Source organism: Tribolium castaneum, chromosome 8 (assembly GCF_031307605.1).
Source record: "Tribolium castaneum strain GA2 chromosome 8, icTriCast1.1, whole genome shotgun sequence".
NCBI lineage: Eukaryota > Metazoa > Arthropoda > Insecta > Coleoptera > Tenebrionidae > Tribolium > Tribolium castaneum.
In genome coordinates this window covers 13,350,212-13,373,317 of record NC_087401.1, presented here as the reverse complement: position 1 = coordinate 13,373,317, position 23,106 = coordinate 13,350,212, and the positions used below count along the sequence as shown (strand labels likewise).

The 23,106-nt window shown below is 32.5% G+C and overlaps 3 protein-coding genes across 3 annotated transcripts; 2 read left to right on the top strand and 1 right to left on the bottom strand.

The window, feature by feature from the left end:
• Positions 1-401: 401 nt before the first annotated feature.
• Nmt (N-myristoyl transferase) lies at positions 402-5,722 on the top strand. The gene is made up of 3 exons (XM_064358610.1): positions 402-700; positions 748-1,645; positions 5,165-5,722. The coding sequence occupies exons 1-3, from the start codon at positions 615-617 to the stop codon at positions 5,585-5,587; spliced, it is 1,407 nt and encodes a 468-aa protein (XP_064214680.1). The 5' UTR covers positions 402-614; the 3' UTR covers positions 5,588-5,722.
• A 3,626-nt stretch (positions 5,723-9,348) lies between these two features.
• On the top strand, positions 9,349-18,466 carry wkd (whacked). The gene is made up of 2 exons (XM_968104.4): positions 9,349-9,881; positions 17,440-18,466. Exons 1-2 carry the CDS (start codon positions 9,629-9,631, stop codon positions 18,252-18,254), a joined length of 1,068 nt encoding a protein of 355 aa, XP_973197.1. The 5' UTR covers positions 9,349-9,628; the 3' UTR covers positions 18,255-18,466.
• Positions 18,467-21,308: 2,842 nt separating this feature from the next.
• On the bottom strand, positions 21,309-21,912 carry LOC103313413 (uncharacterized). Its single transcript, XM_008196605.3, has 3 exons — positions 21,667-21,912; positions 21,464-21,617; positions 21,309-21,420 (listed from the first exon to the last, which is right to left on the bottom strand). The coding sequence occupies exons 1-3, from the start codon at positions 21,865-21,867 to the stop codon at positions 21,362-21,364; spliced, it is 414 nt and encodes a 137-aa protein (XP_008194827.2). The 5' UTR covers positions 21,868-21,912; the 3' UTR covers positions 21,309-21,361.
• Positions 21,913-23,106: the final 1,194 nt, after the last annotated feature.

Sequence of the window (23,106 nt, the reverse complement as noted above, 5' to 3'; positions counted from 1 at the left end):
GATTTATAAAATTGTATATAATACATACAATTCCCACTATAACAGAGCCCTCTATTGGACTAATTATAAGGTTTGGTCCACCATCTGCATGTTTCTGGAGATGCACTGTTCTGTCATTGATTTTCCGTTCAGATCCGTTCTGGACATGAATTTTTTTCGATTAGCTGTTTCAAAACTATAAAAACGCCAACGTAGCATTTTACCGAATTATTTTTTATATAAGATTGATAAAATTGAAGTGTTTGAATAATATATATTATGTAATTTGGAAAAAAAAATGCGACGTGGGCGTTTTCATAGTTTTGAAACAGCGCACAAATGCCGATAATGAATTGATAAGTTAAAATTGTTTAACTGTTTCTCACATTTTGAGTATTTAAACGTAATCTATGGTATTTAAAACGTTTAGTAATTTTTATTGCAGTTGGTTGGCTACGCTGACCTAGTCCTTAACCAAATATCCGAATTTCATCACGTAAACCCAATTATAGTGCTGTGTAATTAGCTTTTAACTTAAATTATTTCACCCCCCGACTGTTTTATATATACAAAGTGATAGCGTTCTTATAAATTAGTGCCCCTTTGTGACATTTGTCATTTTGTCACCTGTCATCATGTCTGACAAGAACGTTCGCAAAGAGTCGCCGGACGACAAGCCCCAAATCGACGGAAACATGGAAGGAAACTCGCAAACGAAAAGGTGAGCCCCCTTTTCGCGCCCCCACACCCTAACCCTCTCGCCCCCAGTTCGAAAAAACGCAACAAGAAGAAACAACACCAACCGGAAAACGAAGCCGAACTGTTATCAAACTTCACCAAGCCGCTGAACACCATCTCGATCCAGGGCCTGCGCGCCGCCATGGAGGCCCTCACCATGAACCAGAAGCCGGCCAAGACCCCCGAGGAGGCCCTCACCAAGTCCTACCAGTTCTGGAACACCCAGCCCGTGCCTAAGATGGACGAGAAGATCACCGTCAACGAGGCCATCGAGCCCGACCGCCAGGTGGCCGAGATCCGGGCGGAGCCCTACAGCCTGCCCGACGGCTTCGCCTGGGACACCCTCAACCTGGACGAGCCCCTCGTGCTCAAGGAGCTCTACACGCTGCTGAACGAGAACTACGTCGAAGACGACGACTGCATGTTCCGCTTCGACTACCAGCCGGAGTTCCTCAAGTGGGCCCTGCAGCCCCCCGGCTGGCGCAAGGACTGGCACTGCGGAGTCCGAGTTGTTAAAAGCGGGCGACTTGTCGGGTTTATCTCCGCTATTCCAGCAACGTTGAAAATTTACGAAAAAACGCAGAAAATGGTCGAGATTAATTTTCTCTGCGTGCATAAGAGATTGCGCTCGAAGCGAGTCGCTCCGGTTCTGATCCGGGAGATTACGAGACGGGTTCATCTCACCGGACTTTTCCAGGCGGTTTACACGGCTGGAATTGTTTTACCGAAACCGGTGGGCACGTGTCGGTATTGGCACAGATCGCTCAATCCGAAGAAACTAATCGAAGTGAAATTCTCACATTTGTCCAGGAATATGACGATGCAACGGACACTCAAACTTTACAAATTGCCTGATAGTCCAAGGACGCCAGGGTTTAGGAAATTGACCGAAGCTGATGTGCCCCAAACACACAAACTTTTGACTCAAGTAATTTTTTTTGTCTTAATTTTTATAATGCATGATTGTCAAATTTGACGTACGAACGTCAAATATGTCACTTTGGCACTTGAAACTTAACCTTAATTTTCAGCAAATGACCCTTTGAAGAACATGACTAAGTTTTGAAGAAGAAAAATACAATTTATCCAAGTATTTAGAACCTATTTTCTGGCTTCCAATTTAAGAAAATTAGAGCAAATCTTAAAAAAATACATTAAAAAATTAAACGACTTCGTCCATTTATTAAACAAAATGTAAACAATTCTATAAAGAAAAACAAACTGAATTCAAGTAAGACATGTTCTAGATTTTTTTCAAAAACTGATTTCTCTCAAAAAAGAGTTAAATCAAGTACATGAAGCTGAAAAATTTGCCTATTCTGTTTTCGGCAACATCTTAATAAGCGAAGTTTTTAGTAAAAAATAAACGATTTCTTTTATTTATTTAACAAAATATAAAAAATTCTTTGGGTAATTTTTATAAAAATTAAAGAAATCCATTTACGAATCATTGTAATCGAAAAAAAAAAACGAAATCGAAGGAAAGGAGCTAAAAAATTAAATTTAGAACCTATTTTCTGTAACAGTTTGAGAAAAATAAAAACAATTTCATTTATTCAAGAAAATATGAAGCAGGAGTTCTTTAAAAGGACCCAAATGAACGAAACTTTCCTGGCTTTGGTTTGGAATTTCTTGACATACCTCAACTAAATAATAAATTTTCTGCAACAATTAAAAAACCTTCAAAATGAACGAAGATTTAATTAAAAAAAATTTACGGTTTCCTTCATTTATTCAACAAAATATAATCGAACAATTTTTAAAAAGGTAGTCCGATTAAACGAAACGTCTTCAATTAAACAAAATTTGGGTAATTCTTTAAGGAAAAACAAACTAAGTTCACTTAAGGCATGTTCTAGATTTTTTTCAAAAACTGATTTATTTCATACGAGTTCCGATTTCATCAAATAATACGTTAAATCAAGTAAAAGAAGCTAAAAAATTTGCCTATTATTCTGTTTAAGGCAACAGCTAAGAAAAATCTTTAAAAATAAGCGAGGTTTTTAGTAAAAAGTAAACGATTTCGTTTATGTATTCAACAAAATATAAAAAATTCGTTGGGCAATTCTTATAAAAGTTGAAAAAATCCAAATACGAAGAATCATTTTTATCAAAAAGTAAGCGAAACCGAAGAAAGTGAGCTAAAAATTAAATTTAGAACGTATTTTCTGCAATAAATAAAAAGACCCAAATGAACGAAACAATTCTAGCTTTGTTTTGAAATTTCTTGAAAAAAATAAACTTAATAAGAAATTTTCTGCAACAATTCAAAAAAAAGTTACAAAATGAGCAAATATTTAATAAAAAAAACTGAAGGATTTCCTTCATTTATTCAACAAAATATAATCCAGCAATTCTTGGGTCTGATTAAATGAACCGTCTTCAATTTAACAAAACTAGACCAATTCTTTAAAGGAAAACAAAGTGAATTCAAGTAAATAATGTTTAAGATTTTTTTTCAGAAATTATTTGTTTCCCCCAAACTACAGACAATCTCATCTAAAAATGAGCTAAATCGAACAAAAGAAGCTGAAAAATTAGATTTGCAACCGCAAAAATTAAGAAAAAACTTCAGTTTTTAATAAAAAATTTACGCTTTGTTGTAGGTAAACAATTCTTTGAGCAATTCCTAAAAAAGGGCAAAAGTCTGACTTCAATTCAAAAAATTAGAGCAGTTTTTGGAACAAACTCAAAAAGAATTCAAACCGAAACAAAGCGAAAGTGACTAGAAAATTGAAATTAGAACATATTTTCTTGTAACAACTTCAGAGAAATAAAAACATTTCTTAGATAAATTTTTCAAAGACTCAATTTAACGAAAAAAATTGGTTAATTCTGAAAAAAAGGACTCTAGTACCATAGCACCATAATAAAGATTTATTTTGCAAAAATTAAACACCTTTTTCAAAAAAAAAAAATTAGCCACTCGTATCGAATAATACGCTAGATATTGAACAAAAGAAGTTACAATAATTTGGAACTTATCTTCTGTAAATCTGTAGCAATTCAAGAAAAATTCAAAGGAAATCTTCCAAAATAGGCGAGGTTTTTATTTGATAAATTAAACGGTTTATTTCGTTTATTCAACAAAATATGAACGAGTAATTCTTTAAAAAGGCCTCAATGAACGAAACATTTCTGGCTTTATTTTGGAATTTTTTGAAAAAATTAATCTCAAAAACTAAATTTAGAATCTACTTTTCCATTTTCTGCAACAATTCGAGAAAAAATAAAAGAGAATTTTGTTAAAAAAAAACAGTTTCTTGCATTTGTTCAACAAAATGTAATCAAGTAGTTCTTTAAAAAGAAATTAAACCTCGATTTATTAAAGAGGAAAAAAATTCAAGTACAAAACAATGTTTTAAATTTACTCAAAAATTAAAATAATTTTTCCCATTAAAAAATGAGCTAAATCGAACAAAAGAAGCCTATTTTTCGGTTTTTAAAGTAAGCGAGGTCTTTAGTAAAGAAACAAACAGTTGCTAAATTTACTCAACAAAATATTAGTAAATAATTCTTTAAGCAATAATTCTTTAAAAAAGTCTAAAAATCTGATTAAACTCAACTTGTACGTAAGTTTTCACAAAAAAAAGTTAGTTATTTTTATTGAAAAATACGTGAAGTCGAACAAAACGAGCAGTTTGAGAAAAATGTAAATAGTTTTTTGAAAAATTACTTAAAAAGACTCGATTCTGGCTTTAATTTAACAAAATTAAATCAATCCTTAAAAAAACCTGAACTTGTTTTCGAATTTTTGTAAAAATTAAAAAAAAATAAGTACGACATAAAAGGTGTCTCGCGAATAAGTGCAAGGAGGGTATAAGGAGGGTCGCTAATAAGTATGGACACAGCTAAATATTTTTTTATTAAAATGTGTTTTTTTTTAGATAAAAGTGTTATTTTAACGATTATTATTAACTTTTACTTATTTTTTGATAAAAGTTTAGGCGGCAAAGAGCTAACATTATATGAAGACATTTCCAAAGCTAATAAAATTTTAATAGTTCGATATTTTTTTAAAATAAGATGTGCATGTTTACATCATAGGACCCAAGAAATTTTTGCTATTTAAAAAAAATCAAGTTAGCCTTGTATCCCCGAAACAAATGAAGATTGAGACGATAGAATCGAAATACTTTTAAACATAACTAAATTTCAGTAAGTTTTGATGAATAGTTTTAATAATATTTCAACAATGTTGATTATTTATCCACAAATAAATAAATAAATAAATAAGTTGATGTAAATTTTTTTGTGCTGATATCGTCTACAACAAATTACAAGAAACAAAAAAATTTCCAAAGCCAAACCAGTTTTATGTCACGGGGGCCCTCGAAGCCCCCTTTAAAAATGTGCCACAAATGATTATTTAAAAAAAACTGCATGCCTAATTTGATAAAAATTGGATAAGTAGAAAATAAAGCGGTTTTTCCCCCAATTTTTGCAGTATTTGCGGAAGTTCGACTTGTCTCCCCTTTTCACCGAAGAGGACTTCGTGCACTGGTTCCTCCCTCGGCCCGATATCGTGGACAGTTTCGTGGTGGAGAAAGGGGGCAAAGTGACCGACTTCGTCAGCTACTACACGCTCCCCTCCACAGTGATGCACCACCCGGTTCACACAAGTTTAAAGGCGGCGTATTCGTTTTACAACGTTTCGGGGGAAACCCCCTGGGTGGATTTGATGAATGACGCGTTAATTTCGGCGAAACAGTCAAACTTCGACGTTTTTAACGCCTTGGATCTGATGGATAATCGCGAGTTTTTGGAGACGCTCAAATTCGGGATTGGAGATGGAAATTTGCAATATTATTTGTACAATTGGAAGTGTCCGAGCATGGCACCGCATCGGATGGGTCTAGTCTTGCAATAAATTTAAGATTCCAAAGTGAATTCTGAGTTTTCTTTCCGGTTTTTTAGCATTATCAAGCGAGAGGTGGCGCACGGTTGAGATGACGGTTTATTTTGTATGGTTTTGTTCTTTTGTTGAATAAAAATGTACAAGGTTCACTGTGTTTCAATAACTAGACGGTCAAGTTGAACATAACCTAAGATTTTTACGCCAATTGAAAATTTGAATTCACGGCAGCAAAGAGCAAAAACATGGTTATTACTAGTTATAGTTACTAGAAACTAGTACTTGGAGCAAGTTTAGTGAGAAAATGACTAACCTCAACGTTCATCTTGTCGTTTTCTGAAGCTGCGTTCGGCGGCATCTTCAGCATCAAGCACCACATTTTCGATAAAAGCACGATTTGAGTCAGTTTTTATCACTAAAGACGCGAAAAACAACACTTTTAACCACCCACACAAACTAAACGACGCTCTGAAACAACGCACTAACGCTTGACATCAAGTCGGCGATATGTCATTGGTTAGTTCAAACCGGTTTGTCGACACCTTCGACCAATCACAGTTGTGACGAAAGGCGGTCTGTTTGACATTAAATTTTTAAGAAAATTGAGACCTGTACGTTTGTAGATTCTATATATAAATTAATTAATCAATAAAATTAAACAAAAAATTGTTGTTACCCGCCAGTGAATTTTAATTATTCGTAGAAAAATTATGAAAAAATTTACAGCCGCAGAGAACAATAGTAAAAAGTGTTTTTGAGATACTATAGTAAAAATATACCCTTACGAAATACTCTTTATAATGCAATAATAGAGAAAATTTGTAAAAAAAAATGAAAGCCATGCAGTGAATTTCTAAAATTTCGCTCTAAGTCGTCCCTTAAACGGGCCAATTTATTCAAAGAGTGATTTATACTTGCAAATTACACTAGGAAATTGATGTAACTGTGTATATTATTTGTTTCATTTTTAAGAAAAATTGCGAAAATCAAAGTTTTTTACTCGAAAATGAAGTTAATTTTTTCGAAAATTTGTTTTACATTATTACTTTCGCAATCATCTACCTATACAGGGTGATTCTTTTAAGGTCTAACTTATAAACTTTTCAACTTGTATTATAGCTAGAGCTTTAAAGTTTTGTATACAATCCAAATTGACTAATTTCAGTTCAACTAAATTATTTTCAAAATGGCTGAGCTTCCGGAACTAAAAAATTGGCTCTAAGTTTGAAATTTTAAATAGTAACCACACATTTTTATTGCATATTTGAATTCACCTTCTTAAGCTGAGTAAAATTTACCCAAGTTGTTAGTACTTATCTGTCATACTTTTTGACATATGTCAATATTTTTGTAAAAAATTTTATTTGCAAAGGTTTATCTAAGATGTCACAGCTCTTGAAGACTTTGCGATAAGTGAATATTTTTTTTTGCATTCGATAACCGAAGGTTTGAAGAGTTTTCTAGAATTTTCAATATTGTCAACTGTCAAAATTCATGGCTAGCATAATTTTTTTTTAATTGTTATCAAAAAACTGCTATAACTCAGTTTTTTTAATGGAACGACCCTATTTTCTTAACGGCAATCGAAAGAATATCGATATTTGAGGTGACTTTTATCAATACGTTCTATACATATCTTTACAGTTTTTGAAAAAAATCACAAAAAACGGATTTTACTTCGTAGTTTTTATAGTTAATCAAGTAGACGTTGCAAAATGGTCAACAATTGTTAAACTACAATATTTTTTTAATTTTTAGCTCGTTGATTATCGAAAAAGCAGTAGAACAATAATATTTAATTATAGTTTATTATAACTTAGTGAATTTTGTAAAGTAACTCTGCCATCGAAATTTGAACGTCTCGAATGAAAATGGTGAATAAATAAGACATTTTTTTAATTAATTGCACAATTTTTTCGTATTTTTTGAAAGTTTACTTCATTAAAAATGAAAATAATGAGCAAATTTTTGTTTTTTGCGATTATTTAAAAAACTGTAGGAGATAGATATAGAAGATGTTAATAAAAGTCTGCATAAAAATTGATGTTCTTTTGATTGGCATTGAAAAAACAGGGTCATTCCGTGTGAAAAAACTGTTTTATAATCATTTTTTTAATCATCATTTGAAAAAATCATAGTAGCCTTGCAATTAGACAATTGACAATTTTGAAAATTTAAAAAGATTCTTCAAACCTTTAGCTATTAAACACAAAAAGAATTATTCACTTATTGTAAAGGGTTCACCCGCTGTGATATTTTAAATGAACCCTTGCAAAAAAAATTGTGACATACGTCAAAAACTATGACAGATACGGACTAACAACTAGGGTACATTTTACTCAGTTTCAAGAGACGAATTCAAAAATGCAATAAAAATGGAAGGTTACTATTTAAAATTTCAAAATTGGCACCAATTTCTCGTAGTACCAAAAATTCAGCCATTTTGAAAATAATTCACTTGAACTTAGAATGGCCGGTTGGGATAGTATACAAAATTTTAAAGTTCTAACTACATTAGAAGTTAAAAAGTTTCTAATAGCCCAGTTAAATTAGACAAATCGGTGGAAAAAATTCCTAGAAAATTGTAGTTTTTTTTAAAGCTTTCTTTACACTTGGGTAGACATATATCAAAAGTTTTCGGGGTTGGGGGACGGACTCTAGAAGTGGGAGGGGGTTAAAGCAGCCTTTTTTTGTTTTTTGTTTACATCTCGAAAACTGTGATATTAACTATAATAATAATATAATGAGGACCAGTTTACAGAATCGTCATTAATTTAATTCGCATGATTAACTGATCACGTGACCAAATTGAACAAATGTGATTGGTCAATTCGCGTTGTTAACTTTAACAACGAATTAAATTTTAACAAAGCTTTCTATAAACCGGCCCTTAGTTTCTATATTTATTCGGAAGTAAAATTACCGTTGGGGGCGCCACTGAGCTAGGTCGAAAACAGTAATCATAAATGGCGGGAAAATGTTTATTCGGATATTTTGAGCGTTGTACGAATTTTGGGGCTTCACAATTATTACATTGCCTATGCGGAATGATTATTGCATCTTTGATGCAAGAAACTTATGTTGACAAATGAGAGATGACGAGGAAAACACGAATAACGAATGACTGTTTGGTTCACTTTCTTTATTGGAAAATTATTACAAAGACATTGAAAAGCCTACCTTTTGGCATAATTTACGTTTAAATGTATCAGCAGTTGTTAATCTTTATTGTAGTTTTGTAGATTTACCGCAGCATTTCATGATTTTTTCAGTGGAAAATTCTAACCTAAAATTCATAACACTTCACTAATTTATTGGTTTCTTGAGCCAAACTTTGTGTTCGCTGTGATCCATTACTTATAATCTTTAATTAGACAACTGTTTGATAACACTTTGTAATCAAAATTTAAATATTTTTCACTTTTTATCCACTTTCAAGTTCCAACAATAAACACTTTATACCACGAAAAACTACAGAACCAAAGTCAACGCTAGTATTTACCACCACGTACTTTTAAAGTAATTCTTTCTATTGTAAGTAATTAACACTATACACGCAAAATTGTTGAACAATTCATTATATGTCAGTTAAATGTGGCATTACGAAAATTTCTTTACTGTTTTCGACATAGTTCAAAAGTCATCACCAGAGGGCGTCTAGTTAATTTTATTTCCGAATTGAACTCGGAAATCTCCAATTTTGATTCAATATTTAATTCAAAAGTGACGTTTTCGCGCACCGTCTGCCGATTGGCTAAAACCCGTTGCTCATTTACGTTGTCAGACCTGCCTCATCAGGCCCACCAACCTCAATCAACTGTCACTTTTTGTCAACATAGCTAGACTCGCCCCCCGACTAATAAATTAATCACCAATTAATTACAAACGCCGTCCACGTCCGAATTTTAATTCCGTACGTGAGTGTGCCACTGTGTGCGTTCTATTACATCCAGTTGAAACGCGCCCCGAAAATGGTCGCCGACGAGTCGACGACTTGAAAACATATTGCGAAACTTGGTAAATATCAATGTGAAAAGTGAACCAACAGCCCCCGGAATGGCATCGTCGTTCAACGCTGACACGATCTCCGAATGCAGTGAAGCCAGCACGCTGATTGACGGCAGTGTCATTTCGACAGTACCGGACCGACATGGCTTTTTAGGGGGCGCACAGTACTCGCCCGAGCCGAGACAAGGGCCCCCGCCCGAAATCGTGCTCCGGAGGGAGCGCAAGTGGCTGAAAATGCTGTCGCAGTGGAATTTCTACATGGACAGGAATTACAGGAAGATTAAGGAGAGGTGCCGGAAAGGTGAGCTCTTTAAGAGCCAAATTATTGCTAAAAGGAAATTCGTGTTAGGAAAGCGTGGATGTGTTTGAGTGATTTTCACTTTTTCTTATCTACAAACCAAACAGGTTTTAAAAATTTAATTGCGTTGCGTGATAATGGTTACAAAAGTGCTCGGTTTTCGGCTTTTTTGAGGTCCAAATTGTTTCATGTTAATTCATTTTTAACTACTAGTTGACTAATTGAGAAGTGTGGAAAAAATATGCGAAAACATGTCTTTATGTTCAATGAATATTAATTAATTAATTTAAACCTAATAAACCGTTGAACATGTCACGAACTTTTGTTGTAGAAAATTTAATTTTCTACTATTGTGTGTTTACATTTTTTTGTAATTATAATCGCATTCGTAGCGCTCTAATAAGTTGGTGATTACTTATAGGTATTTCTATTTAATTTACAAAATTAAAGTAGATGTTTATAGAAAGCTCTGTTAAAATTTAATCCGTTGTTAAAAGTTAACAGCGCGAATGGACCTATCAAATTGCTTCACTTCGTGATCAGTTACTCACACATTTAATTGCGAATTAAATTAATGACGCTTTGTTAAAATTTAATGATCAGTTAATTACGCATTTAATTGCAGATTAACTTAATGACGCTTCCATAAACCGACTCAAAGGGCCGGTTTACAAAACATTTTAATCGTAATTAAAATTTAATTCGAAATTAGTTTAATTCTGAATTAAATTTTAATTTCGCTTTTTGTAAACCGACCCTAAGTATTTTAATTTTAATTTATATTTAAATCCAATATTTATATACATTTTACAAAATTTTGTTATGAAGGTCTAAAAGCCACAAAAATTAGTCGAAGTTGGCGGTATTTCAATCGCTTTAGTTGATTTTTTTTGTTATCCTCACCTTTTCAAGCCTCCTACCTGAAAAATCATGAGATTATAATATCGAAATTGATTTCCTATTACTTATTTTGCGTTTTTTGAAAAAAAGATTTTTCAAAACAGCAGATATTGGTCCAAAGATCGAGAAATCACTAAGTTAAATCGGGCACTATATACTTCTTGTTTTTATCGGGTATTTTTGGAAATTTTTCAGCCAGAAAACTAAGTTTTACTCAAAATTTCGTTTAAAGGAAGCAATAAAATCACCAAGGTTGGCTGAAAGTGGTATTATTTTTGCTTTTTTCAAAATTTTAAGCACATTTTATGAGTCGTATCAAAACTTTTTGAATTAATTTTGCTAACACTAACTGGAAAATTGCGAAATTTAATCCAAATTGATGTTAGTTTGGTTTGTTTCAATCAATTTAACTCGCAATTTTTTCAAAAATAATTCCAAAAACTATTAAGTTTGGTCGAAGAATGTGTTTTTTTTTATTTTTCAAGCAAATTAAACATGTGTTTGGAGTTATATTTTTAGTTTCTTGTGAGAAAAAGAGTGAATAATCACTAAATTTAGTCGAATTAAGCATTATTTTTCCTTTTTTGAATATTTTAATATGGTTATTTTTTGTACATTTTGTTAAAAACACTGTTTTTCGAATTTTGAAACACGTTTTGGAGATAAAAATTTATTTTTTTATTATAAAGATTTATTACACAAGAATTTATTGTAAGTATAAAAACTTGTTACAGTAATAAATTTTGTTCGAATGTGATTTTATTTCTGCTTTTCTTTTTTTCGGGCCTTTAAGCAAGTTTTAGACCTAAATTTAATTTTTTTTTCTGAGATTTCGTTAGAAGAGACCGAATAATTATCAATTTGTGTCCAAAATTATTTCACTTTTGACTTTTTTTGAGCATGATTTTTCAGCCAGAAATGCAATTATTTCGAAAAATTTCCCCAAAAACACACGGGAAAGTCGCTCATATATAGTAAAATATCTTTTATTTATCTAATTTTATCTAAAAACACACCTAAACATCACAAAATAAATAAAGGTTGGTGTTAGTTTCTCTAGATTTAGCTCGTTTTTGAGCGAAATTTCGCCAAAATAAGCCAAAAAAAAACACAATATTTGGTCGAAAATCTTGTTCTGTTTTTAAGCCAAATCACCAAAATTAGTGAAAAATTTTTGAGTATTTCACGTTTTTCAGCCAGAAACGGAAATATTCGCAACATTTTATTCAAACCAAACCGAAAAATCAACAAAATTATGCCGACATTTACTATAATTTTGCTATAACTTGCCGAAAAACATCAAATTTGATAGAAATTGATATCAATTTTCTGTTATTTTATTCTAGTTGATTCGTTTTAGAACCTGAAACTTTTTTATTTTGAAAGATTTTGTCAAAATACGCCTCAAAATTACAAAAATTTACAAAAATTTTATGAAACTGATGTATTACACTATTGCCTGTTTCGCTCAATTTTTTTGATTTGAGCGAAATGTCAAGAATAAGCTGAAAAATGACAAAAGTTTATCGAAAAAGGAGTTATTTCTACTTTTTTCAAGCTTTCACCCACGAATTTTTATTGTTCTGTTTACTATACAGAGTGATTCAAAAATGTCGGACCAACTTTCCAATAGTGATAAAAGACGTTCATTTAAGCATAAAAATGAAGTCAGCAGGTTTTTCTAAACAACTTGTTTTTTTTAATAGATATCAGTTTAATGTTATAAAACTATTGTTTAAATTTGGACCACGGATATGTAAAGGTTAGGAGATGAAACGACGTAGAAATAATACGTTCCCGTCCTCGATAACTCCTTTAATGTCACAGGAGGGCGCACTTGTTCTATTACCATCAAAGCCAGTAGATATACTAAAGTAGCGACACGGACCTTGACAGGGCAACAATAACGATTATATACTCTAGAGAGGGCGCAACTATCGAAATTCGACATATACCGCATTATTTACATAAAATGCCTAGCCTTGAAAAGCCTTAGTAAGTGCGTTTTGTCTCTGTTTCTACGTTTAATCTTCACTAAATGAAATTGCTAAAGGGGATGCTCAAAAGAGATATTCGTTAAAGGTCACATTAGATGATAGATTTAAATCTAGAATGTATTTAAACAGGCAGTTTACTTTTCCAAGGCTCGACATTTTTTGTAATAACGCTGTAATTTTAAAGGTTCGTCAAATTGTCAGTAATTTTGAACATACGTCAAAACTGTCAAGATTCTCTCACTTTTGAAAAATTGGTAAAGAGTACAGTGATTCTGGTGTTCATCTGTAGTTTTACTGTGGTTATTGGTTATGAACAGATTCCATGGAACTTTCAAACCTGTGCTTCAATCATGTAAATAATAAATCGACACCAAAAACAATAAACAAAGGGGCCTCCAGACTGTTCAAAGTCGTCCACATTACGAAGCACGTCTGTGTGAGAATACTAGAAACTCATTCAAACAAAATTTGTTTAAGAAATGTAAAGTGGTAGGTATCAACTTGAAAAAGAAATGTCTAAGATACGAAATTTTCATTAAGTATTTCAGGTAGATTTAAACAATACTTCCTTGAAAATTCATTCTAAATTATTAGATTAGATGGGAAAGAATTTAAGACCGCTCTGCTTACACTGACCTTCGTTTCACAATATTTAATGCATCTAAATCTGGGAATTGTAGCGCATCGAAGTTTAGTGGACTTTTTATAGCCACTTATTTACAGCAACGATGTTATACAAAATTTAAATAATAAAGAGAAATTCAGGTTGTATTATTTCTATTTCTTAGGTAATATCGAGGTGTAAACCGTACCCCAAATTTTGTACACCAGATGGTTTCCTGTGATTTAATCATGATTCCATCTGATTTTCCCTAAATTTTTAAAGTGATTTCCGTAAAATTTCTTGATTTACTCAATTTTGTACACTGATTTCCTCTGCGGTTTACCTCTCGGGTAATATTGAAAACATTTACTTTTCTTGTTGCGAAAGATGTCTTGGTTTCATAGCAGTTGTTAATAGTGTTGAGGGAAAAAATTAAATTTAATTTAAAAAAAAAAATAAATCGACCAATTTAAAATCCTGGAGTAATTAAATACGATAACCTGTAAAAACACTAAGGGAGCAGTTTATTAAAATTAGAAATGTAGGTAACAAACTTTTCTGAGTTCAACAACTATTATTTAGAAACGTGTTCTTGGATTTTTCGTTAAATACAAAGTTCAAATTCCTTTAAGAAATGAATTCACTGTTGAAGCGCCAGCACCTTCTTCGAAATGTCCATAAGAGGTGCTGTATTCTGCGCATTCTAAAAGCCTTTCTCATTGCAATGTTCAGTTGAATTTAGGAACTATATGATTTATTTTTACATGAGTGAAGCACAGGTTTAAAGGTTTTATGGTATCTGTACACATAAACAGTAATAACCAGGGTCAAATTATAGACAATCACCGAATTTATTGTTCTGATTCACCAATTTTTCAAACGTGAGAAAATCTTGACATTTTTGACGTACGTTTTTGAATTTTGATGGTGGAGCCATCTGTAGAGTGTATAATCGTTATTGTTGCCCTGTCAAGGTCCGTGTCGCTACTTTAGTATATCTACTGGCTTTGATTACCATCTAAGTTGCCAGAGCAATTATTTTGAAAAAACAGTCGTAGTTAACAAATAAACAAAAAATACAGACCGATATAGCATTAAATTCTCAATACTAAGATATACAAACAAAATACAAAAATTTTATCGTGAACTATATTAAAAAAAATGTCAAAATTTACCACTCTGTCCCATATTTTTCATGACGCTGGTAATACGGTCACAGATACAAGAAAAATGTTGAGGAGAAAGTTGTAGAGAATTAAATTTCCTACAAAAAAGTCCGCGAGGCCATATCTCTATCTTTAACCATTTAGGCCCCAAAGTCGTTCAAAGACGCTCAAGTGACGGATTTGCTTCATTTTGCCGGAGGCCAAGTATTGATAAGTTAATTTATACCTAAACCGTTGAAGATAATAATATGGTGTCGCGGACTTTTTTGTAGAAAATTTAATTCTCTACAACTTTGTTCCCAACATTTTTTTGTATCTTCAACCGTATTCGCAGCGTTCGCAAAAATATAAGGTGGGACGCTGATTGATAATTTTTTGCGCACCATCGCATATTAACAGTGTGAGGAAATCTTATGGGCGAAGGTTAGTGCATGGGCGCGCGCTTGCAGTCAGATAAACCTTTAAATCGAAATGTTGTGGAACAGCTTGCATTGTTGATATAAGTTAGGAGAGTATTAAAAAATGTTTAGGCAAAGAATTTTTTGTTTCAACCCTCGCGAAGGAGCTGAAAAGACGTTTTAGCTAAAAATTTGCAAACACCTAAAATTGGACACATTTTGCGTTTACATACTCATATCTTCCTTCTGGATAAAGCTAGAAACTCCGTTTTTTTTTGCAAACAAATTTTCAATAAATGCAGATTTATACGTAGTTTAACAAGGTTGAGTTTTGATAAAGGGAAACCAAAAAAATTACATTTTCTTGTAACGTTGCATAATTGTGTAGTGAAATTTCCGAGATGCGAGAAAGTTTTTTAATTTAAAAGATAGACTCCCATATAATCGAGACCAAATAAAGCTAATACTTGAAATAAATTTTTGGTGCAAGAATCATTTCGTTATCTGTAAGACTCACCAAGTTATTGCAATTTAAAATTACTGCAAAATGCGCCTGAGGTGAAACCGAACCTTATTTCCCTCTGAAGCGTGTTCATCGCCTTTGATAACATTTCGAGAGCTAAAAATCGTAATTCGTAAATAATTAAAAAATAATTAATGTCACTTATCTATTAATTATACCTTTACTTTTAACCGCCCTAACTCTCTGTTAATTTTAATAATATCTAAAAAGTCAAAAGAACATTTTTATCTCATGTACTTATTTAAAAAGCATAATTCATTTGTAATTCATTTCAAAGTATTCTTTGGTGTGACATTAATATCTTTTTATTATTTACTATTTTTAGCCCTTGAAATGTTTTCAACCACACCACGTTTCAAAGGGAAATACGCTGCGATTTCACCTCGAGCACATTTTGTAGATAACTAAATAATCTTTCTTTAAAGTCCTTTTTAAAAAATATACAAATCGTAACGTTTCTGACGAATCAACAATTGTAGTTACACGCTGGGGTACTTGGTTAGAAGCAAATTTCTAAAAATTTTAATCAATTAAAATCATTTGTTTATTGCTTTAAACGACGATGCACAAAGCATTAAACAATGTAAAACTTTAGTTTTAACCACAAATTTAGTTTCTCAACTTAATTTTATTGAAAACAATTTTTCAAATATTCCAACTACGATCAAATTTCTAGAAACGTAAAATTTAAAATTATCCATTACAGTTGAGAAATTTGAGTCTACATTGATAGAGTTAAAATCTGTAGAATGGTCATTATAAGATAAATTTAATGCAAAAATTGACGCAGTTGTTACTAGAAATCCCGATTTTCTAGTTTTAAAACAAATAGCGAATAATGTACCACCTTCGACATATTTTGCATTAGCACCAAACTTTTTATTTACTCCTGTAACCAACTGTGATGTAGAAAGATCTTTTTCGAAATTCAAAGATATTTTAACCGCAAAACGGAATCAGTTTTCGAGAATTTACAAAGAATCACAGTTATTCAAGCGTATTTCTCAGAGAAAATGATTAAAATATTTTTATTTAGTTTTTAATTTTAATTTCCACTGAATTAAAACGCAACATGTTCAAAATGTAATAGTGATTTACGCTCCCCTGTATTGAACATCTTCATTGGTGTCCATGTAAGATTGAGGAAATGATGAAGTTATTTTTTAACGATTATGTCAAATTAGGTGCCTTGTCAGGGTTTGAACTAGCCAAGCAGAAGCTGATATTAGCGACTATTTTAAAATTGGTTCAGAAAATAATCTCAACAAATATACCGCAGTCTTAATAAATTAGCGACTATTTTATTGCCACAATTTTTCTTGGGTACTCCGTAATTATAATAAAACAATAATATTTATGTTTTAATTAGATTTTTGTAAGCGACCGGTAACATTAATTGTATAAACCCCAAGTAAACTACGCCAATGTACGCGCTGTAACGGACCATTTCATCAATAAATATGAACATCGCGAGAGCACTACGACGAGTCGGCTGATCGGTTGTGGCCTCATGGCCACCCCATAAAATTTCCTCACACTGCATATTAATCAAAACGCTGGGAATACGCTTGAAGGTACAAAAAAAGTGTAAGGAACAAAGTTGTAGAGAATTAAATTTTCTATAAAAAAGTCCCCGACACCGTATTTCTATCTACTAGAGTTTAGGTATAAATTAACTTTTGTTACTTAACCACGGTCGCGTGAGCGTCTTTGAACGGAAATTAATTCTCTACAAATTTCTCCTAAACATTTTTATTGTATCTGTAACCGTATTCTCAGCGTTTTGAAAAATACAGGACGAAGGGCAAATTTTAAATTTCAAATAATTTTTTTCTCATGTTTCTTATGAAAATTTTAGTTGCCAACAGTTTTTCCGTACCATTATTTTTTTTGGGTACAGAAAATCCAGTGATTGTGTACCGTCTCCTAACTCATAGTCCTCCGTAGTCCCAACTCAAGTCTTACACTTCCAGGCATCCCCATGTCGATTCGCCCCCGCGCTTGGCTCTACCTCTGCGGTGGCAAACTCCTAATGGACAAAAACCAGCACGTGTACGAGGAGTGTTTACGTGCCGAAGGCGACCCCAAATGCATCGACGACATAAAAAAAGACATCCACCGTCAATTCCCCACCCACGAAATGTTCAGTTCCGAAGACAAACCCGGCCAGACCGAGCTTTTCAACGTCCTCAAAGCCTACACAGTCCAGAACCCCAAAATCGGCTACTGCCAAGCGCAAGCCCCCGTCGCCGCCTTCCTCCTGATGCACCTGCCGGCAGTGCAGGCCTTCTGGTGCCTGGTGAGCATCTCCGACCGCTACCTGGAGGACTACTACTCGCCCACCATGGAGGTGGTGCAGCGCGACGGCCTCATCCTCCAGGGACTCCTGAAGAAGGTGTGTCCTGCGGCGTACAAGCACCTCAAGAAGGTGAACGCAGAGCCGATGTTCTACTGCACGGAGTGGTTCTTGTGCGCGTTCACGCGGACGCTGCCCTGGGACTCGCTGTTGAGGGTCTGGGACGTGTTTCTGTGCGAGGGGGTGAAGATTTTGTTCAAGACGGCGCTGGTTATCCTGATCAGTTGTCTGGGGACGGCGAAAAGCCGCAAACAGTGCCCTGGGTTGTGTGAGACGCTGAATAAGTTGCGGAATCCGCCGGAAGAGGTGCTGTCGGAGCAGAACTTGATCAGCAATATTTATCGGCTGGACTTGAGCGAGAAAGACTTCGAGATGGAGCACCAGAAACAGACGATCCGGATGAAGAGCGAGAAGGCGAAGGGGCAGCGGTGAGGGGGGCTGAGTGTATGATGGTGGAACAGATCGAATATATTTCTTGTTACATTTTTGCATTTATTAGTTATGTTAAGGCAGCACCTGTTTTTTTCTAGTCTAAGGTGCAACAAAATTCGTTTATTTCTAGGTCTTTTCTATTATGATGTTTTCTATCGACTGTATATAAGAGATGAGATAATTTTTCAAATTAATAAATCTGATGACGGTTACGCTGTGTTAATCATTTGTCCCCTCAAATCCTTTTTTCCAATCAAATTTTTTTTATACAGGGTGATTCAAAAACACCGTATAATCTTTCGGGGGCTGAAAAAGGACATCAAACTGAATTAAAAGTTCCTATGACAAAAAATTATTTGAGCCTTTTTTCAAGAGATATAGCTCATCAAAGTCAAATTTTTAGGTTAATTTTTTATGCTTCAGATCGTATTTTATTGTCTTTACACTAGATGTATGAAATTTACGTTTTTATAATAGTGCAGGTGAATGTACATCTTATACAGGGTGATTTTCAAAAACATAAGCCACTGTAGAATTTTTGTTTATGGGCAAGTAAAATCAAAAAATTAATTAAATGACTCAGTATAAGCTGAGACTTTTAAGAGTTTTCTAAATGTCATAAATATGGTAATTTTCTTATTTCAAGTTCGAAAGTATTTTTTTTGATAATGTAAAATATATAATTTCTTTTCATGCAAATGTGTGCCATATATATTCTATTTTTAACAAAAATATTGTTTCAAAAAATAATAAGACATAATAACGTGTTTTTGGGTTTAATTTAGACAAATGTTGCACAAAATGTCCTTAATGGACATCCCCGAACACCGGACACCTCTTCACAACGGACATTTTTGTAGAAACGTAACAAAACCTATATTGAAATTTCCATCTCCCATAAGTGGACACCTCTCCACAACGGACAGTTTAGGATTCCCCATCGGTGTCCGTTGTTGTGAGGTTTTACTGTATTAATATCAGCTTTTTTTTCAAATTTTTTAGCTAATTTTTTATGCTTCAGTAGATATTTTTTTGACTTTACACCGTATGTGGGAAATTTAGGTTTTTATAATAGTACGGGTAAATGTACATCTTATACAGGGTGATTTTAAAAAACAGAAGACACTATAGAATTTTTGTTTATAGGCAGATTTCAAAAAATTAAATCAAAAAATTAATTAAATGGCTCTTAGTATAAGCTGACGCTTTTAAGAGTTTTTTAAATGTCACAGTATATATATTTTTTCATAATTTAAAAGATATATATTTTTTATATTTTTTTATTCTATTTTTAACAAAAATACTGTTTCAAAAATTAACATATTTGAAAAAATTAATAAAAGTTAATAAGAAATAAAAAATACGCTACTGTTCCGCTCCCGTCTTACATTTATGCGCAATTAGGCTCCGCCCAGGTGTGTACTTATAGCAGTTGATAGACTATTAATTTTTTCTTCCTAGTTTAATTATTTTTTTTAAACTAAAATTTTTAGTAAAAGAACAAAATGCACAAGTTTGTACTAAAAAAAAACTAAAATCTTTCACATTGTAAAGAAAAAAATATGGGTCTTATTGTTTGAGCTTTATAGCTTTTATATTTTTTCGAACTTAGCGGAAACGACAGCTCTTGCAGCATTAAATAAATATGTGTTGAATAAAATACACAACTAATGTCTAATGACGTGTAAAACATTTAAAAAATTTCTAAATTCGACATCTTAAGAAACAAAAGAGCAACAGTCGATACCGTTACTAAGGAAAACAAATTAAAAAGTATATACCTAAAAAAAAGTTGCCCGAAAAAAATCTGACTTCATTTTTGTGCTTAACTGAACGTTTTTTATCACCAGTCGAGAGTTTGACCGACACTTTTGGATCACCCTGTATAAATAATAAAAACAATTTTTTTTAACAATAAATCAATTACCAATAAATGATAACTTCTGTTTAAAATTTTGATTTCTTTTCCGTTAAAACAAAATAAATTCATGGAATTTAAATTTGAAACTTTGATTTCTTATACAGGGTGAGTAGGATATAGTAGCCGAGGCGAAGCCGAGGTCGTTCAGGTTTTTATTAAAAAAATGTGTGTAGAATAGAATAAAATAATAAATAATTTTTATTATTTATTATAGTGATAATAGAATAATTATAGTGATGTGACATCTAATAAAAATATAAATAATTATTTTTTTATATAGGTATAAAACAATAAATTATATAGAGTCAGTCAGAACGGTTTAACAGAGAAACTTGAAATTTGAGAACCAGTTAAAAGTGTTTAAATATTATCAATCGAGAATTTTTTCAATTTTTGTCGTCATTTGTTTTGAAAATTCACAGTTAACTTTATCTTTTTAATAAAGATAAAATTTATTGCTTTTTAAAAGAGCATTTTTCCGGAATTCAGTGATGTAACACAACGCACTTTTATTTCTATTATAAGATAGGAAAAATAGAAATTTAATAATAATCTACAGAGTGAACACTGATCATTGATATGGACATGCCCGATTGCTCCTGCACTGTCACAAATTGAATGGCACTGCAAATGGGAGGTTAAAGTGTACGTCCCAAAATTATTTTGCCCTATACAGGATGTTTCATTTTTACATTTTGCAACGTTTAATGTAGTTTTTTTAAAAGGTACCCTCTGTATATTTGTACATACTTAAATGTGCACTTTTTAGGCTTTATAAATCAGTTTAGTTTTTGCAATTTGCTTTAACCGTTCAGAAGTTATTTAATTTTTTCTACAATTTAGTGCGTCTGCAGGCACTTTATTAAAAAATCGCAGTGCCCTTGGTTTTTGTGATATCAAGTTGGGACTTTGTCCGTAAGTAAACAAATGTCTGAGGTATCTTTTGGTGACAAGACCATACATTTTCATTGTAGCATTACCAGGCTGTGCCACATTCATTTTGGTAAAGTTTAAAGGACGATAACTTGATTTTTTTAAATAGCACCTTCTGTATTTTATTACTAATTATTATTCAGCGTCTCATTTTACATGTTTGTAGCAGGAAATGGAAGTTTCAAATAAAATACAACAAATTTTATAGCTCAATCATTGATTAAGTATGTAATTATTTTTTATATATTTTTTTTTATTTACCAAATTGGCGCATTGTGCTGGCCTTGAAACTTGTGACTCCCTCCTCGGTGGCTGAAACCAAAAATTAGTAAAAATAATACAAACAAAACACTACTTGGGTATGGGGGTCCGGAACAGAAGCTGCGCCCATTAAATTCAACTTTTGTAACCATTGGGATGTAAGTTAGACGCGGGAATGTGATTCTGTACCTTACAAATCCAGCTGATTCAAGTTCGTCCAAAGGCGTTAAATTGTCAATGACGGGCCTCTGAAAATTATTAATTCTATTAAAAAAAAAAAAAAATTCTTATATCTACCAATAGGGTGCGATAAATGCCAACAACTGAAAATGCAACTTCCAAGCTGAGACTTCGACTGCCATCGTAGGGAACGGTCACTTCCCCATTATACTGACCCCCGAAATATTTGTACTGGAAGACGTCAGGGCAAGGGTTTGGGGGCAGAGTCCACGCATTCACGCTCAACAAAACGGTGGTCAAAACAAATAAGAGGAGCATTTTGAACGAAACTATTTCAGACAATTGCCCCCGAAGACTTTTTATACGATTTGTTCTGGTGGGGAAATATTTAAAGCCTGTTAGTTATTTTTTTTCCAAATTAATAATGGTTAATGGCTATTTTATTTTACAGGGGATTGTTTTTTTTATAGACACTTTCGATTTATTACTGAAATAATTGTTACGATTCATACAAAGTGAAATTTTTAATCAGTCTTTTCATTTTTCAAATCCTGTACCTACCCCGGAATACTAGAAAAAAACTAGAGTACTAGTACTAGAAGAAAACAAATACGAAATAAATCTAATTGAAAATTAATTTTCATCGAACGAGGTGGGAGGTAATATAATTTAAAAATGCGTGTCTTTGTAGGGTAGGGTAGGGCAGCTTCAACCAACTTTTTTTTTAGAACACTTTGACAGTTTTTGAATTTTTTTTTTAATAAAAACCATTGCACCTTTAAACTGCTTATACATATGACTACATTTGTACGAGAAAACAAAAGTTCTTATCGAAGAATATTCTATTGAATTTGGTATAGGAAACAATACGGAATTTTTTTTTCAAAAACGGCGGGCTATGACGCTTATATAAACTACAAAATGAACAAAAAAAGACTTCTGTTCTGTCATGATAAAAATGAATAATATAACATAAATGAACAATGATAAAAATAATAACATCTTATAATAATTGGGATGCACTATTAATAAAATAAACTGAAAATTTATCAAATTAGTTAAAAGTTGTGTTTTATTCGAAACATCGAAGTAAATTTCTGAGATAAAAACTGAATTTTTTCGCCCCATTTTACTAAAACAGGTCCGAAAAATGACTGGATTATCTCGAAAATGAGATTATTTTTGCAATTTTTAAACTTTTAGCACGTTTTTTAGCCACAAACTATTTTTTTCAGCAAAATTATTAAAAAATACTTAAGACGTCCCTGAGCTAAAAATTCCAAAAACGGAATTATTTCACGAAAATTTATCAAAATTATGTTGAATAATTGCCAAATTATTATAAAACGTGTTGTTTTTCCCTTTCTCTGGCGTTTCCGAGTCAAAAAGTTAGTTTTTTGGAAGAAATTGACACAAAAAAATAATTTTTAAAGAGTCTAAGCATATTTTCCAACTAGAAATGCAAAATTTCACCGAAAAATCACTAATCAGCTTAAAAATTAGTGTTTCTTTTTTGACTTTTGCAAGGGTGAAATCATATTTCTGAGCTAAAAATTC

Excerpts from the sequence above, each read along its gene's own strand:
- Nmt (XM_064358610.1), top strand. The coding sequence starts at position 615 with ATGTCTGACAAGAACGTTCGCAAAGAGTCGCCGGACGACAAGCCCCAA. Across the intron at positions 701-747 it reads GGAAACTCGCAAACGAAAAG|TTCGAAAAAACGCAACAAGA; the intron begins GTGAGCCCCCTT and ends TCTCGCCCCCAG. Across the intron at positions 1,646-5,164 it reads CACACAAACTTTTGACTCAA|TATTTGCGGAAGTTCGACTT; the intron begins GTAATTTTTTTT and ends CAATTTTTGCAG.
- wkd (XM_968104.4), top strand. The coding sequence starts at position 9,629 with ATGGCATCGTCGTTCAACGCTGACACGATCTCCGAATGCAGTGAAGCC. Across the intron at positions 9,882-17,439 it reads TAAGGAGAGGTGCCGGAAAG|GCATCCCCATGTCGATTCGC; the intron begins GTGAGCTCTTTA and ends TTACACTTCCAG.
- LOC103313413 (XM_008196605.3), bottom strand. The coding sequence starts at position 21,867 with ATGCTCCTCTTATTTGTTTTGACCACCGTTTTGTTGAGCGTGAATGCG. Across the intron at positions 21,618-21,666 it reads GCATTTATCGCACCCTATTG|AGGCCCGTCATTGACAATTT; the intron begins GTAGATATAAGA and ends AATAATTTTCAG. Across the intron at positions 21,421-21,463 it reads TTCCGGACCCCCATACCCAA|CCACCGAGGAGGGAGTCACA; the intron begins GTAGTGTTTTGT and ends TTTTGGTTTCAG.